Consider the following 15,779-nt stretch of genomic DNA (forward strand, 5'->3'; position numbering starts at 1 on the left):
AATCCCAGTGATGCTCGGAAGGGAGGACGCTGACGAGGCCGCTGTGGCCAAGCCTTTATTGGGGAAGCACTGGGAGTCACTTGGCCTTGCCCCTGCCTTTGCCTGGAGGTGGCCGGAAGGGCTGCTCCAGTGCGGTCAGCTTGCTGTTGAGCCTCTGCTCACTGGCCTTGAGCAACTCCTCTACCAGCTGTTGGAGCTGTCCCAGCTCCTTGTTCAGCTGGCGTTTGATGTAGGCACCAAGGATGGAAACCTGGCCTGCAGGGCAGGGAAGGAGGAGCATGTCAGGGGAGGTGCTGCCTGGGGCTGAAGGACTCCCTGAGCTGGGCAAACACAACTTCCAAGGCGCCCCTGGGGGCTACCCCGGTGGAAGTGTTGCCTCAGTTCAGGAAATGTCAGCCAGCCCTTCTGAGAGAGGTGGGCAGAACGGCTGTGCCCACCTCTGTCTGCATTGCTGCTTAGCAGCTGTGTGACCTTAGGCAGGTGATTTAACCTTTCCATGCCTTAGTTTCCTTCCGTGTAAGATGTGGATAGTGACAGCACCTGGCATCTAGGATTGAGGGAGGATGAAAGGGTTAATATGTGTAAAATGGTTAATAAGACGGCTTGCCTGGAATGTAGTGTTGCCAGCTAACGTGCTGGCTGTTACTGTCATCAGTTCTGGGGCTCCTGCCTCACCCCAAGCAGCTGTGCTTTTATCTGTTTGTCATCCTGGACTACTGCATGAGGAATCATTTGCAGAAAGGACACCATGACAAAAACAGAAAGTCTGAAGTCCTGGTGTGGTCTAAACCCTTCGTTTTCCACCTGCCCGAGGTCAGAGGGGATCCTAGCCCCCAGGTGCTCACTTGGCTCTGGCTCTGGCTCTGGCGTGACAGCTGTTTCTGGTCCCCCCTCCTGTTGGGTGACTGCCTGCTTCTCCGCCTCCTCGGCTCCTTCTTTCTCTGCAAGCCAGAAGCAGGAAGAGGGGTGAGGCTTCACTCAGGCCCAGCCCTGGACCCAGCTTTCTCCCCTACCTGTCTCCTCTGGCAAGAGCTGGGGTGCCTGCAGCCCCAGGTATGTCAAAGACAGATCCAGCCGCACCTGGGAAGAGGAAGAGGGCAGCTGCAGAGGGCATCTGCACGGAGTGAAGGGGAATGAGGGCGGTCTCCGGGGCCCACGGCCCAGTACCTGGGGTGTGAAGACGTATTTATAGAGCTTGAAGTGACGGAAGTAAGTGTTAACCACATAGTCAGCTAGGGCCAGCAGCTGCTCCTCCTTAAAGAGGTCGATACTGAAAGGGGGGCGCTGGGGGAGGGACGGGGAGTTAGAGGACTTTGCTCCAAATCCCCGGCAGCCCAGGAGCAGGGGAGCCCACGTGGCCCTGAGAGGACGGGGAGGGTGACGAGCGTGAGACTGGGCTGAGCTAGTTGGGGGAGAGGCAGGGTTCAGGTCAGGGGAACTGACTCTGACTCCGTGGCAGAAAAGCACACTGGTGAAAGAGCGGTAGCATTCCTCCACGTTGCCCAAGGGGGTAGCTGGGAGGGAAAGCGAGATGTGACGGTCAGTCCCTCGGATGAGCATTCATTCATTTCACGCAACAGCTGCTGACTGAGCAGGAGCTTCAGAAGGGGACAAAGGGAGGTTTAAGAGCTGGCATGTTTCAGTGCGCTCTGCACATACTGAGTACCCACTAGCACTGTTCTGGGTACTGAACCAGACAGTCGGATCCTGCCCGTAAGAGGCTCATATCCTAGTGGAGTAACACAGTGAACCAAGAAATAAGTAATTCCAGCTCTTGGAAAGTATCCTGAAGAAAACCAGTGCTGGGGACAAGGGGGGAAAAGAAGAGCTATTTTACCGAGAACTGTTGTGCATTTACATACATTTCTCAGAACCGTCTCACAAAGTTAGTGTTGTATCCGTATTTTAAAGATGGAATAACTGTGGTAACTGCTAGTAACGGCAGAACAGAACCAGGTGGTAAGCCCCCTACTTCTGCTTCCCATGGTCGCTGTGCTGTGCAGCCGCCTCTTCCCTGGGCTCAAACCTCTGGTAGCTGCCTCCTCTCACCAACACAGGCCTTGTGGAGATCCTGGAGCAGGGCACAAGCCGCTGACGTCTGCTCCAGGGAGAAGCTTTGCTGGCGGCAGAAGATGAGAGCGTGGGAGAAGAGGTCCAGGGTGATGGCGTCCCGCAGGCCCCGCTCGTGGCAGCCTAACCCCAACAGCTCGGCCAGCACCCTCAGGAGGGAGAGCGGAAGGAGCGAGTGATAAGAGGAGCCCCTTCCAGGCGTTCCGCGTGCCTCCCCAATCCACTGGCCTTTCCCACGAGCAGGCTCCGCCCCCTCCCCCGCCCTCCGTACTCCCTCATAGCCTCGGTGTTGTCCGTCTTCTCCAGCCTGTGCATGGAATGGATGTCCAGGTACTTCCTGTCACAGGAAAGAGGAAAGAAGGTGTTGGTGGCCTTTATGCACTAGACGCATGGCAGGGCTAGAGCAATGGACTGGGAACCAGGAGACGCGAGTTTGAGGTGTGGCCCGCCCACTAACTGGCTGGGTAGACAAGCCACTTCCTTCTCTGGGCCTCACTTTTTCATCCATAAATACCGGGTGTGGCCTAACTGAACTCTTATGATCTTCTTCGGTATAAAGCCTAGGTTAGGAAGCTTGAGTTCTTGTCTTTGCTCTGTCACTCCCTTGTTATGACCTTGGGCAAGTCCCCTCTCCCCACCGTGCGCCTTAGTATCCCCATTGGACAGGACCCCAGGTTGGCTGTGCTAATCCAGCCACATCCTTAGGCTCCCTTCTTCCCACTCGCTCTTGGGCCTGGGGAGACAGGATGGCCGGCTTCTGGTCACCTTGGGTAATGGCATCACCGGGCCTCGGTCTCATCTATAAAGTGAGGATGCCCTAGCTGTTGGACAGGATTGTTGGGGGACCACTAAAGGAATAATGCAAGAGTGAAGTGGCACTTTCGCCCAAGGCTCTTCACACTCACCACATGCAGATCCGGGGCCGGGGCAGCGGAGGCTGCGGAGAGAAAGCGGATTGGACCCGGACCCTGATCCCTGGCCAGTCGCGAATCTCCAGCGGGCGTGAGAACTCGCCACCTCGCCTTCTCATCTTAAGGGTTATGAACGAGCAACGCCGGCGGGCCCTAAGTCCTACTGTTAATGAGCATTTTAACAATCCGGTCACACACTCGCCTTTTAACCGGGGCAGCCCAGGAAACTTCTGGAACGTTAGTAAACAGGACGACGGGTGGCGGCCCGCCGGGGAGCCCTTTTCATAAACATTCCTGAGCCACCACTCAGTCCCGCCCTCACCGGGAACAAGTTGGCTGCAGGATCGTCATCCGCTCTCACTGAGGCCGCGATCCCGGACTCGGTCCGCACACCTGTTCCCACACGCGTGGCCGATTCCCCCACTGAGCTGAGATCCTTCTCCGGATCCCGCCGTGGTTCGGAGGGCTGTAGCAGCTCCGACTGCATGCTCAGCCCCTGGCATAGGCTGGACTTCTGGCGGATCATTTGGCCACTGCTCCGTGCCGCACGCTCTGTCCTGCCTTGTCTGGATCCACCGATTCTCCCGCAGAACTTCCAAGGCCTGACGCCTTCCGCGCTTCAGCCAATCGACGCTGCGGAGAGGTCGGGAGCAGCCAATCCGCGGGGGGGGGGGGCGTCTCCTTCGGGCTCAACCGTGACCGTTGCTAAGGGGCTCGGGGAAGAAGAGCAAGTGAGATGCTCTCGCCAATCAGTGAGAAGAGAATGCGCGTGCGTAGTAAGAGGCTAACTGCGCCCTTGTGCCTCTCTTCAAAGTTGCCAATTGGAGTGGCAGGCGCTGTCATTCGGGGTGGGCAGTGGGAGTGTGGTGTCAGTTACCATGGGAACTGTCTACTGGCCAATCACGGAGAGCAAGAGGAGGTGTTCTGGAAGAAATCAAACCAGACCCGAAAGGCGGGACAAAGAGCGACCAATAGAAACAGGAAATGAAGTTCCGTGACATCCGGCGCTACCTCTGGCGCTTGCGCGCTGTGCTGGGGAGCCCGGTGATGTCCGGTGAAGTCCAAGATGGCGGCCCTGGGCTGATCCTGCCGCCGGTGAGGGGCCCGGGGCCGGCGGGGGCGGGATTCAGCGGGTGTGTGCGGGGGAGGGCTGGGGCCGCGGAGCACGGGCCGCGTCCACATCTCTGCTTTCTGTCCTCGGCAGGTGACGGAAGGGCCACCTCCGCCTGCCTGACGTCCCTCGGGAGCCCCTGCGCCTCTCGTTGCGGCCGCGGCCATGTCTGGTCCCGGCAACAAACGCGCCGCCGGCGACGGGGGCTCGGGGCCCCCGGAGAAGAAGTTGAGCCGCGAGGAGAAGACCACAACCACTCTCATAGAGCCCATTCGCCTTGGGGGCATCTCTTCCACGGTTCGTGGGCTCCTGCCCCAGCCCTCACGACTTGCCAGAGTCCCATCACCGGGCTCCGTCCAAATCCTTTCCCCAAGTTTAGCAGGATCCACTTTCCAAAACACTCTGTGGACAGAAACCAAGGACACGACGTCTGCTTTCCGTTTACAAATAGGAAAACAGGCTCCTAGGACGTGTGTCTTGTCAGAGACTTCAGAGTTAGGAAGAGGCAGAAGCGGACGGCAGCACTCCTCCCAGCCTGGACAGGGTCTCTAGGCGCCTGATCATTTTTACTCTTGTTTAGCAGTTAGTCTGGGGATAATCCCCTCTCCCACCCATCCCATTCACATCACTTTGTCTCTCTGAGCTTGGTTTCTCGGACCCTGTTGACTCACCGTGGCTCCTTTGTTTCCTTGGTAGGAGGAGATGGACCTGAAGGTTCTGCAGTTCAAGAACAAGAAGCTAGCAGAGCGGTTGGAACAACGGCAGGCTTGTGAAGACGAACTCCGAGAACGAATTGAGAAGCTGGAAAAGCGGCAGGCCACGGATGACGCCACACTTCTCATTGTCAATCGCTACTGGGCCCAGGTGGATGCCCCTCTGCTTACCAAGACCTGGCCCTGATCAGCTGCCAGTCCTCAGACTCCTCTGCTGGGAACAGAGTGTCATGCAGGGAAGCACCTGAGAGATTCATAACATTTTTGGTGCTTTTTCCCTTCAGCTGGATGAAACTGTGGAATCCCTTCTCCGACACCACGAGAACCAGGGAGAGCTGTCTTCAGGGACAGAGGTGGCTGGGACCCAGGAGGGGCCGACACGTGATGAGACCCCTCTCACCGAGCCAGGGACATCGGAACTGAGGGGTAGGGCCAGAGCCCTAGGGTCTTGGGAGCTTAATGAAGTTCCGGGGCAGGTCCTGAGAGGAGGGGACTTTAATATTAGGCTCCGGAATTCCGTGCCTCCCCTCCCACACAGGCACACAAAATTGATTTCACGTTTGGGCAGCAGAGTGCAGTGGTAAGAACACAAGCTTTGGCGCCTGAGTGACGTGGTTCATAGTGCAGATCGTGTTTTGACTCTCAGTTCAAAAAAGTATTAATGTTGAGTGTTGAGTACGTGCCTGGCGCTGCTCTAGACTCAGAGGAGACAGAGATCCGCAAAAAGAAACGCTATCCCTGCCTTCAGGGAGGAAGTCATTGTAAACCACAAACAAGAAGGAGAGGGGCCTCTGAACGGGAATTGGAGTGTGTGGTTCTAATTTAGATTGGGAAGGCCGAGAGAGCTTCCCTGAGGCAGAGATGTGGGAGCTCTATGGCCTTGGGGAAATGACCTCCTTGATCTCACTTGTTTCACTTTCAAGCTGGGGGTGACTGTTCTACAGAAATTGGTCGTGCTGGTTTAGTGAGCCATGGAGTGTTAAGGAGTGCAGTCTGGAAACTGGTGCAGAGCAGCAGTAACTGCTGCTGTTACCCACACGAGGGTCTGTCTATCCCTCCCAGAGACCCTGCCCATGCCGCTGCGGCCCCCGCTCAGCGAGCCTGCCCTGGCCTTTGTGGTGGCCTTGGGCGCCAGCAGCAGTGAGGAGGTGGAGCTGCAGCTGCAGGACCGGATGGAGTTCTCCAAGGCGGCAGTGTCCCGTGTCGTGGAGGCCTCAGACTGCCTGCAGCGCCGGGTGGAGGAGCTCTGCCAGCGAGTGTACAGCCGAGGTGGGTTCTCTGTGCCCCACACAGAGCTGTCCATCACACTTGGTGTCTCCGTGATGTCCCTCAGTGCCCCTAGTCCAGCAGCAGCCGGAATTCCCCAAGGAATAAGTCAGCCCTGTTCTGGGGAGGGGTTAGGTTGTAGATGGGCCTCTGGCCTTGATTCCTGAAGTTGAATTCTTAAAGAGATGGGGGGAAGAGTTGTGGATTCCAGTGGGGCCACCCCCTTCTGGCTGGATATCTCTTGAGAGCATTCTCCACAGACTTGGGTGGCCGTGGCTGGTCCACAGGCCTAGTAGCAAGTGCCCAGCCTGTGCAGGCAGACAGGCTTCTCCCAGCCTTAGCTCTGTCATTCTACCCTGAGCATTCTGAGCAAATGGCTCTCCTCTCTGAGCTGGTTTCCTCCTTTGTACAGTGGGGATAAAGACTCCTGGCTTTGTCGTGAGACATTGGCAAGACAGCTGGTGGATCACACCGGGCACATAGCTGACTCCGGAATGATTTAGTACTTTTCCCCACTGCCCTGGACTTGACTCTTACCTGAGCCCTGCCTTCCCAGGGGACAGTGAGCCCCCCGGTGAGGCGGCTCGGGCACGTACCCGAGAGCTGGGCCGTGAGAACCGGCGACTACAGGACTTGGCCACCCAGCTACAGGAGAAGCACCACCGAATCTCACTGGAGGTGGGAGTTGGGTTTAGGTGATGGGATTAGAACCAGGGCAGGGTTTGGGCCAGTTGGGCAGCCAAGGATCTCAGGGAGCCAAGTTCCTTCACCTAAGCACCTGCCCTCTGTTTGGTCCCCAGTATTCTGAGCTCCAGGATAAAGTGACATCAGCAGAGACCAAAGTGCTGGAGATGGAGACGACTGTCGAGGACCTGCAGTGGGACATTGAGAAGCTGCGCAAACGTGAGCAGAAGCTCAATAAGCATGTGGCAGAGGCCTTGGAGCAGGTGGGCTCGGGTGCCGTCCATGGCAGGGCCAGGGCTGGGCACCGGGCTGGCCCCTCCCCTCCACGCTCACCCGTCTCTCCTCTCCACAGCTCAACTCTGGCTACTACGTGTCTGGGAGCTCATCGGGCTTCCAGGGGGGCCAGATCACACTCAGCATGCAGAAGGTCAGCACTGCCTCCCATCCCCTTCCTCTGTCCTTAATATTCCCCATAGAATTAAGGACAGACCTCCAGCTGTGGTCTTGGAGGCCCTTCCCTGCCACTTGAGCTGCTTTGTTTTATTCACACACAAATGTATTTAGTAAGTAATTGCTGGGCGCTCAGTGACAGGCACTCTGCTAGGAAGCAGGCATAGTGGACAGAATCAAAGCCGTCATGGAGCTTAGCTTCTAGTTAGGGGAACTGGCAAGAGGCAAGTAAGATGTCTGTTGGTTACAAGTAGCACAAAGGAAAAGCATAGGAAAGAGGTAACTGGAAGTAGGTTAGAGGCAACTGGACTTCTTAGCTGGGGCTGAAGCAGAGGCTTGCTGAAGGTGCATTTAACCACTGTCTCATTCCTCATACTGCCTTTGCTCTCCCATCTCCGGGCTGTTGCATATTTTCTTGGTGCCGTGGAGGTCACTGTGCCCTGTTTCCTTTGTGCTTCAGCTTCCAGGAAGGGCTCCCTGACTCTTGTCAGTTACAAGCCTAGTTCCCAACACTAAGCATGCAGTTTCAAATTTTGTCCCATTTGCCTGGGAGCTCTTAGGAGCGTGCCTGGGTCGGGCTTGTCCCTGGAGCTTCAGAATGTGTCATTGCTACGTGTAGGGGAGCCTGGGTGGGCTCATGGTGGCGATGTAGGGGAAGCATGCCTCCTGGCCTGGCCCCCACAGCCCTTCCTGCCTTCCAGTTTGAGATGCTGAATGCGGAGTTGGAGGAAAACCAGGAATTGGCCAACAGCCGCATGGCAGAGCTGGAGAAGCTACAGGCCGAACTTCAGGGGGCTGTGCGGACCAATGAACGTCTCAAGGTGAGCTGCACTTGGGCGGGGAGGGCCTGAGCCCATAATAGGGGCTGAGCCTGACCCTCTTGCTGCTCACTGCGGGGCGTCCCTGCCCGTAGGTGGCCCTGAGGAGCCTGCCAGAGGAGGTGGTGCGGGAGACGGGGGAGTACCGCATGCTTCAGGCCCAGTTCTCACTGCTGTACAACGAGTCTCTGCAAGTGAAGACGCAGCTGGACGAGGCCCGGGGGCTGCTGCTGGCCACCAAGAACTCCCACCTGCGACACATCGAGCACATGGAGGTGTGGCCCTGGGACGGGAGGCGGGGAGGATGCCAGGGTAAGGGCCAGACCCTTGGGTCAAGGCCAGGGGTCCCTGGAAATAAATGCTGAAGCCCTAAGGCATGAGGTGGGGGCCTGCCCAGGGCTGAGGGCTAGCGTGACTCCTCCATGCTTCAACCCGCAGAGCGATGAGCTGGGGCTGCAGAAGAAGCTGCGCACAGAGGTCATCCAGCTGGAGGACACGCTGGCCCAGGTACGCAAGGAGTACGAGATGCTGCGCATCGAGTTTGAGCAGAACCTGGCGGCCAACGAGCAGGCGGGTACGTGGCCAGGGCAGGTGGAGGGGGGCCACCTGGGTTGCCGGGCCTGGTGCGGGCCCTGCTTCCCCAGACACAGGAGGCTAAGCCCTGTGGAAATACACCCTGCTGCCCAGCTCCGGGGCAGGCCTGGTGAGGGCCACACCAGCTGAGGCAGATGATGGAGCTGGCCTAGTCAGGTCACGAGCTGTCAGCTGCCAGCTCTGGCTCTGCTTCTTGGGCTTTCCACTGTCTCTTGGAGATATTGGTTCCCTTTGCAAAGATTTAGTGACCACCACCTGTGAGCACAGGTGTTCTAGACGTTGGGATGTATACCAGTGAAGAAAACACGAAACGCCGCTGGCGTGGAGAGTGTTATGCGGGGAGCCAGGCCATAGAGAAGAAAAAGTAACCTGTACGTTAATGACAAATACACCACAGAAAATAAAGTGGGGAGGGAAGATAGGAAGTGTCAGGAGAAAGAGTGTTGCGATTTGGGGTGGGGAAGCCAGAGAAATGTGTGACCGAGAAGGTGACATTTGTGTAAAAGTCAAAAAGTGGATGATTTATTTTGTGAATGTTACAGTTACGTGCTTCTTTGAAGGACGTTTGGAAGAATTTAAAAAGTCTGCATTAGCAGAAATAACGTAGACAGTGTTATTTCAAGTTCTTTTGGGGTGAGTTTCTTCCAAGTCTGTGTTATTTACTTAGATGAGCTCACTCTCTGTAAGGCCTCAGTTTTTCCTGTCAGAATGGGCGTGATGGCTCTGGCTCCGCCTGTCGCCCCACTGAGGAGCTGGGCCCTGACTTGGGGCCCGTCTGACCTTCGTTCCCAACCCTGCCCCAGGGCCCATCAACCGGGAGATGCGCCATCTGATCAGCAGCCTCCAGAACCACAACCACCAGCTGAAGGGCGATGCCCAGCGATACAAGCGGAAGCTGCGGGAAGTGCAGGCTGAAATCGGCAAGGTGAGGAGGCTGCCTGGGAAGGCCATGGCTGCGCCCCGGGAGCCCCTGGGAGCCCAGGCACCTCAGCCCCATTATCTCCTGTTCCCTGCAGCTCCGAGCCCAGGCTAGCGGCTCTACCCACTCCATCCCCAGCCTGGGCCACCCAGAGGACTCCGGCCTCAGTGCTCCAGCCCCAGGGAAGGAAGAGGGTGGGCCAGGCCCTGTCAGTGTTCCTGACGGCAGGAAGGAGATGGTGTCCGTGCCTGGCGCCGCTGTGACACCCTCCTCCGTGAAGAAGGAGGAGCCAGTGCCCCCTGAGGACGAAGCCCAGGCTCTCACCCCCGGGGCCCAGGGCCCCTCCTCCCGGAGCCGAGAACCCGAGACCAGGCCCAAGCGGGAGCTTCGGGAGCGGGAGGGGCCTGGCCTGGGGTCCCCCTCTGTAGCCTCAGCGCTCTCAAGAGCCGATCGGGAGAAGGTCAAGGTCGAGGAGGCCAAGAGGAAGGAGTCGGAGCTGCTGAAAGGCCTCCGAGTCGAGCTCAAGTGAGGCCCCAGCCCTGTTCGTCCTGGGCCGTGCCGGTGGCCTGCAGCCTCCTCGCGGGGCCTCCTCCTCACGGGGCCTCCTCCTGTGCCCCCTCAGGAAGGCCCAGGAGAGTCAGAAGGAGATGAAGCTGCTGCTGGACATGTACAAGTCAGCGCCCAAGGAGCAGCGGGACAAGGTGCAGCTCATGGCGGCTGAACGCAAGGCCAAGGCCGAGGTGAGGGCAGCAGGGCCTGGCCTGGGCGGCGGCGGGAGGGCTGTGGACAGGCTGCCTGGGGCCGGCTGACCGGAGCGGAGCCCGAGGTCACCAGGAGCGTGACAGGCCAGCCCCCGTTCTGCTGCAGGTGGACGAGCTGCGGAGCCGCATCCGGGAGCTGGAGGAGCGGGACCGGCGGGAGAGCAAGAAGATCGCCGACGAGGACGCCCTGCGACGCATCCGGCAGGCGGAGGAGCAGATCGAGCACCTGCAGCGCAAGCTGGGCGCCACCAAGCAGGTGCGGCCCTGGGCCTGTGTCCCCCTGCGCTCCGCTCGGCCGTCTGTCCTGGGGTCCCCGTGGCCACCTGCCCCCCTGTGCCTCCCACTGCAGGAGGAGGAGGCTCTGCTGTCGGAGATGGACGTGACGGGCCAGGCTTTCGAGGACATGCAGGAGCAGAACGGGCGGCTGCTACAGCAGCTGCGGGAGAAGGACGATGCCAACTTCAAGCTGATGTCCGAGCGGATCAAGGCCAACCAGATCCACAAGCTTCTGCGCGAGGAGAAGGACGAGCTGGGCGAGCAGGTTCTTGGCCTCAAGTCGCAGGTGCGGCCCTGGGGCTGCAGGGTGGGGCGGGGGGGCCGGGCCCAGCACTGACGCCCTGCTGCCCGCAGGTGGATGCCCAGCTGCTGAGCGTGCAGAAGCTGGAGGAGAAGGAGCGGGCCTTGCAGGGCAGCCTCGGGGGCGTGGAGAAGGAGCTGACTGTGCGCAGCCAGGCGCTGGAGCTCCACAAGAGGAAGGTGAGGCGCGGCTGTGGCCGGGCGCCAGCGCCTCCTGTGCTCGCCCCTCGGGCTCAGGACGTTCCTGCCTGGTCGCAGGGCAGTTGTCCTGCACGGGTTTTGTTACTGTCCCCCTTCCAGAGCGAGGTCAGACCCACACCCTGACTCCTGCGTCAGTGGCTGTAAAAGGGGTGCTGACTCCCGCCCCGTCGTCGTAGTACCTTAGGAAACGTCTCGCTTTTGGTAAAAGCTTAAGGTGAACACTGATTTTGTCTTTCCCTGCTGGGCTTTTCTCTCCTGCTTCGTTCATTCCTTGCTTCATGCGTTCTTCATTCAGTCTCACAGACAGATGTTGTAGTTCCATACAGCAGGCCCAGAACCAAGTGCTAAGGACACTGGGAACAACAGAGGACTAGTGAGCGTGGGGACTTCCAGTCTTGAGGGACGGATAGCAAGCCAGTAATCTGGCAGATAAAGTAACTGTATTACCTATCACGCTCAGTCTTACGAAGGAAACTAAGGTGCTGGGAAAGAAAAATAGGAAGAGACCTTGGAGCTGAGGCCTGAGGAGTTGCAGGAAACAAGTGTGCGTGTGGGGGAAGTTGGGAGCAGAGGGGACGGGACGGGGCGAGCGTGTGCAGGGGGGGAACTGAGTGTGCGCATAGAGAGGCTGGGGGAGGGGAGCGGCCATCCTGGACCTGATCCCCAGAGCAGGAGGCACTGGGACGCTGGACACAAGCTGTGGACGTGGCACCATGTGCCTGGCTCCCCGGCTCAGGGGATGGCACCCTGTCCCTCTCGCCCGCCTCAGGCTGTGGAAGCAGCCCAGCTGGCCGAAGACCTGAAGGTCCAGCTGGAGCACGTGCAGACGCGGCTGCGCGAGATCCAGCCCTGCCTGGCGGAGAGCCGGGCTGCGCGTGAGAAGGAGAGCTTCAACCTCAAGCGGGCTCAGGTGTGTGCGTGGGGGTGGGGGCGGGGGCGGGCAGGGCGGCCCGGTCCCTGCTGTGGTCTGGGCGGGCTGCGGGCTGCAGACCCTCGCCCTTAGCCTAGCCCCCCCACCACTTCAGGAGGACATCTCCCGGCTGCGGCGCAAGCTGGAGAAGCAGAGGAAGGTGGAGGTTTACGCAGACGCCGACGAAATCCTCCAGGAGGAGATCAAGGAGTACAAGGTGCGGCTGTGGGCCGAGCGCTGCCCCGTCAGTGGGGGCGTCTTAGATGGGGGCTGGTGGAGATGGTAGTCTGGGGAGCCCAGAAATACGGGGTCCCCGTTGTGGGGAATCAGACAGCTGATCATGGATCATACATGTACTGGTGTGGCCGGGCGACAGCCAGACCTGGGGTCAGAGCTCTGGAAACTGACAGTGTGCTGGAGGAGGCAGCCCCCTAATTCTCCTACCTGAGTAATGAGCAGCATGAGGACAGAGGCCAGGGGCTGTGGGAACTCAGGGGGGACCTTAACCCAGTCCTGGGGTCAGCAGACTTCTGAAGGAATCGTGGAGGAGGAGTCAGAGCTGGCCATGGGGAATGGGAGCAAGGGGCTTTCTGCAGCGGGGAGGCCTCGAGCTGAGAGCCGTGCTGGGGGACAGAATGTGGGTTCTGTGTCAGGTGGCAAGCCTGGGCGTAGGCAGTGTCAGGTCCTGAAGGGTGTGGTAAGGCAGGATGAGGTGCTGGGCTTACCCTGTAGGCAGCGTGGACATGTGAAAGGGTTTTAGACCCGAGAGTGACGTGGTCCGATTTGCTATTGGATTTGGGCGAGAGGCGGGGAACCTGTTACGCTGTTGGAGTCAGGGCGGAACCTGAGAGGAGCTAGTCCAAGGTGTTAGAAACCAGTAGAGGGGTTCAGGAGGTAGTGAGGAGGCACGAGTGCCCGGGCTCAGGGACAGGCTGAGTGCCACGGAGGACGCCTGGTTCCTGATGTGAGACACTGGGTGGGTGATAAGCGGCACCTGGTTGGATTAGGAAGGCTGCTGAGGGGTGGGGGCTCGGGGAGGTGTTCAGAGCGAGGGGCCTCTGGGACTTGTGGCAGGCTGTCTGGGAGCCACTCAGAAGCAAACGGCTGGTGTGGGGGAATGGCTTGGGGACTGCCTGTCAGCAGAGGGAGCGGGAGAAGCGAAAGTCTGTGGCATGAGAAGGGACAGGGCTCCTCCCTTAGGGACCTCAGAGCTTAAACGATGAGCAGAGAAAGAGAAGCAGGAGAGTGACATAGAGGGAGTTGATGGGGGAGAAGTTCAGGGAGACGGGGATGGGGTTGGGGTGGGGGGCTGTCAGCACCCAGAGGCAGGTGGAGTTAGGGAGCGGCGATACCCAGCCCCTTGGGTTTGGCGTCTTGGTAGGAATGGCTGTGCCCACTCAGTAACTGGAGCAAAGAGAGGGTGGAGGGTGGGTCAGTAAATAATAAACCTTTGGAAGCACTTTGGCCTTGAAGGAGCAGAGGCCGCAGGAGGCAGCCACGGGGAGAAGGGAAGGGTTTCTTGAGAAGGGCCAGACGTTGGAGCCTGTCAGATGCTGGTGGGTAGGGTTCCTAAGAGTTCAGGAGGAAGGGAGGGGCGGTGGGCGGGCTGAGACTCCAGGCAGACAGCAGAGGCGGAATGCTGGCGAACGCTGAACTGAGGGAATTCCCATCTGGAGTTGGCAGTGAGACCTGGGGGCCCGTGGCAGGTTTCAGGATAGGACTGGAGATTAGGGAGACCTCCAGGGACCCAGAGCAGGATCTCTGGCAGCAGAGAGAAGTTCCCCAGAGAATGGGCCCAGTTGAGGGTGGACATAGCCTATTCCTCGTGGCACTGCCATGCCCGGCTGAGTAGACAGTTGGCTGAAAACAGGATTGGGGTTTTTCCAGAGGAGGCCAGAGTGGGAAGCGGTGAAGCCCTGGGGCAGAGCAGCCTAAGCTGAGCCAGTGGGTCCTTGGCCTTGAGAGGGACACGTGACCACGGCCCAGCGCGGCCCGGTTAGAATCCACATGCGCTGTGGAGCTTCGCGTGCGGCCTCTGAGTCTCGGCTTCCTCGTGGCGGGGGCTCGTCCTCTCCTGGGGTTATGGCAAGAATTAGGTGCTTTCCACTGTGCGGTGGCTTCGCCCGGCCACCTGCTGTCAGCTTGGGGTCTGGGCACAGGCAGGATTGTGCCCCAGCTGACGCCTTTGCCTGACCCAGGCGCGGCTGACCTGCCCCTGCTGTAACGCCCGCAAGAAGGATGCTGTCCTTACCAAGTGCTTCCACGTGTTCTGCTTCGAGTGTGTGCGCGGCCGCTATGAGGCCCGCCAGAGGAAGTGCCCCAAGTGCAACTCGGCCTTTGGCGCCCACGACTTCCACCGTGTCTACATCAGCTGAACCTGTAACTCGGGGACTCTGGCACCCATGGACCCTGGGGGCTGTGCCCCCAGCCCCGCCCCACCCCACATCCAGTGACCCCCACCCTGTGCTCTGTGGGCCCAGCCACTCCCCACCTAGTTTTTGGGGAGCTCCAGAGCACACTAGTGGGAGTGAGATCAGCCCAGCTCGGTCCCACCTTTCCCCACAAGTCAGAGCTGCAGCCCAGGGGACACCTACCCTGCAGGAAAGGTCTGCTGTGCAACATCGGAGGGGCCCAGAACCTCGCGTGGAGCTTCCTGGAAGCCGCTCCGTCCCTTCTCCAGCTGTCTCTACAGGTCCATCCCAGCCCTTGGGGAAGTTCCCCAGGCTGTGACCTCATGAAAGAGGAGGCTCGCCGCCTGCTTACACACCCATAGTGAGGACCAGGGGTGGGCCAGGCTCCCAGACCTGTGCTCTGAACCCAGGGAGACCTTAACCCCCGGCCCCCCAGGCCTGGGCAGGGCTTCCCTCCCGTGGAGTTCTGTGGGCTCTTTGGTCTGGCTCTTGTGTGAAGGGCTGAAAGGGATACCCCTGGCGGGGGGCAGGGGCAGCATCCTCTTCCTCTGGGAGGCTATGATCGCTGGTCACCTTGCCCGCTTTTTAGGAGTGTGAATCAACAGTTTCTATTCGAATCAGGCCCTTCCTAATCTCTCCCGAGCCCACTCCCCACCTCATGCTTCCCAAGGTTACAGTGGGTCCCCGCCATGACCCTGCTTTCGTTCTGGTGGCCTTAGCTACAGAGGAGGCAGGACTTCCCGGGAAGGGAAGGGACAGCCTGGCCACTGGGCCAACTTCCGATCATTCCAGTAGAAGAGCTTCACCTAAGCCTGTGACTGAGCTTGTCTACACGATGCTTCTGGGTTCCCTGCCCAACCCAACCCGCACCGCGCGGTCCTGGAAGGTGGAGCTGCTGACAGGTGCAGGGCCCGTTCGGACCCTGCTCTGGATGTGTAGGCTGTATGCTATGAATAAACGTCCAACCCTCAGCTTGGTGTCCTGCCCTAAACGTGGGCCTGATTTAGCTACTGCACCTGTCCCGAGCTTACCCCTGCTGGCTGGCGTGTGAACCTGGACCGCCTGTGCGGATGAGAGACCCCGCTCCTGCCCAGTCCAACACCTAATTACACTCAGTGCTAACGACTGTCGGATTCCGGCTTGCGCTGGTGGGAGGAGCGTTCTGCCGGGAGAAGGCATTGCCGTCACTTTGGTGCCAGCCGGCGCCTCATCCTACTAGGGAAGGGCTGAGGCTCCCCATCCCAATAGACCCGCCAGCCCACTCCGCGCAGGCACGCCACGCCCCCGACAGTCATTGGCTGTTGGGAGGCCGCGAGATGCACCCTGGGAAATGTAGTCCCTTATTAGTAACTGGCAACAAGGTCCTCGGAGGGGAGAGCCGGTT

General features: G+C 59.4%; 2 protein-coding genes across 15 annotated transcripts; one reads left to right on the forward strand and one right to left on the reverse strand.

Moving 5' to 3' along the window:
- Positions 1 to 25: 25 nt before the first annotated feature.
- CFAP119 (cilia and flagella associated protein 119) lies at positions 26 to 3,676 on the reverse strand. Of its 13 annotated transcripts, none has more exons than XM_074323004.1 (9): positions 3,375 to 3,673; positions 2,976 to 3,144; positions 2,342 to 2,407; positions 2,050 to 2,219; positions 1,168 to 1,514; positions 1,014 to 1,080; positions 846 to 941; positions 438 to 547; positions 26 to 255 (listed from the first exon to the last, which is right to left on the reverse strand). In XM_074323004.1, the coding sequence occupies exons 1-8, from the start codon at positions 3,505 to 3,507 to the stop codon at positions 486 to 488; spliced, it is 1,110 nt and encodes a 369-aa protein (XP_074179105.1). In that variant the 5' UTR covers positions 3,508 to 3,673; the 3' UTR covers positions 26 to 255; positions 438 to 485. The 13 variants fall into 13 exon arrangements, with proteins under 13 accessions (XP_074179105.1, XP_019572803.1, XP_074179104.1 ...); XM_019717244.2 differs by lacking the exon at positions 438 to 547 and having other exon boundaries at positions 1,168 to 1,284; positions 1,444 to 1,514; positions 2,976 to 3,007; positions 3,304 to 3,652; XM_074323003.1 differs by having other exon boundaries at positions 26 to 547.
- Positions 3,677 to 3,920: 244 nt separating this feature from the next.
- On the forward strand, positions 3,921 to 15,366 carry RNF40 (ring finger protein 40). 2 transcript variants are annotated; one of them, XM_019717232.2, is made up of 20 exons: positions 3,921 to 4,076; positions 4,186 to 4,389; positions 4,789 to 4,956; positions 5,090 to 5,231; positions 5,868 to 6,074; positions 6,628 to 6,749; positions 6,872 to 7,018; positions 7,108 to 7,182; positions 7,907 to 8,026; positions 8,119 to 8,298; positions 8,462 to 8,597; positions 9,421 to 9,542; positions 9,634 to 10,061; positions 10,159 to 10,276; positions 10,404 to 10,553; positions 10,647 to 10,859; positions 10,928 to 11,053; positions 11,844 to 11,984; positions 12,100 to 12,201; positions 14,183 to 15,366. In XM_019717232.2, the coding sequence occupies exons 2-20, from the start codon at positions 4,258 to 4,260 to the stop codon at positions 14,357 to 14,359; spliced, it is 3,006 nt and encodes a 1,001-aa protein (XP_019572791.2). In that variant the 5' UTR covers positions 3,921 to 4,076; positions 4,186 to 4,257; the 3' UTR covers positions 14,360 to 15,366. The 2 variants fall into 2 exon arrangements, with proteins under 2 accessions (XP_019572791.2, XP_074179103.1); XM_074323002.1 differs by having other exon boundaries at positions 10,647 to 10,838.
- Positions 15,367 to 15,779: the final 413 nt, after the last annotated feature.

Source organism: Rhinolophus sinicus, linkage group LG18, assembly GCF_036562045.2.
Source record: "Rhinolophus sinicus isolate RSC01 linkage group LG18, ASM3656204v1, whole genome shotgun sequence".
NCBI lineage: Eukaryota > Metazoa > Chordata > Mammalia > Chiroptera > Rhinolophidae > Rhinolophus > Rhinolophus sinicus.

What these genes read in the sequence shown, in the direction of transcription:
- CFAP119 (XM_019717233.2), bottom strand. Translation starts at nt 3,507, where the DNA reads ATGATCCGCCAGAAGTCCAGCCTATGCCAGGGGCTGAGCATGCAGTCG. An exon ending in TCTCCACAAGGCCTGTGTTG is followed by an intron (nt 1,515 to 2,049) that starts GTGAGAGGAGGC and finishes TTTCCCTCCCAG; the next exon opens with CTACCCCCTTGGGCAACGTG. An exon ending in AATACGTCTTCACACCCCAG is followed by an intron (nt 1,081 to 1,167) that starts GTACTGGGCCGT and finishes TCCTCTTCCCAG; the next exon opens with GTGCGGCTGGATCTGTCTTT.
- RNF40 (XM_019717232.2), top strand. Translation starts at nt 4,258, where the DNA reads ATGTCTGGTCCCGGCAACAAACGCGCCGCCGGCGACGGGGGCTCGGGG. An exon ending in CCAGCGAGTGTACAGCCGAG is followed by an intron (nt 6,075 to 6,627) that starts GTGGGTTCTCTG and finishes CTGCCTTCCCAG; the next exon opens with GGGACAGTGAGCCCCCCGGT. An exon ending in AGGAGATCAAGGAGTACAAG is followed by an intron (nt 12,202 to 14,182) that starts GTGCGGCTGTGG and finishes TGCCTGACCCAG; the next exon opens with GCGCGGCTGACCTGCCCCTG.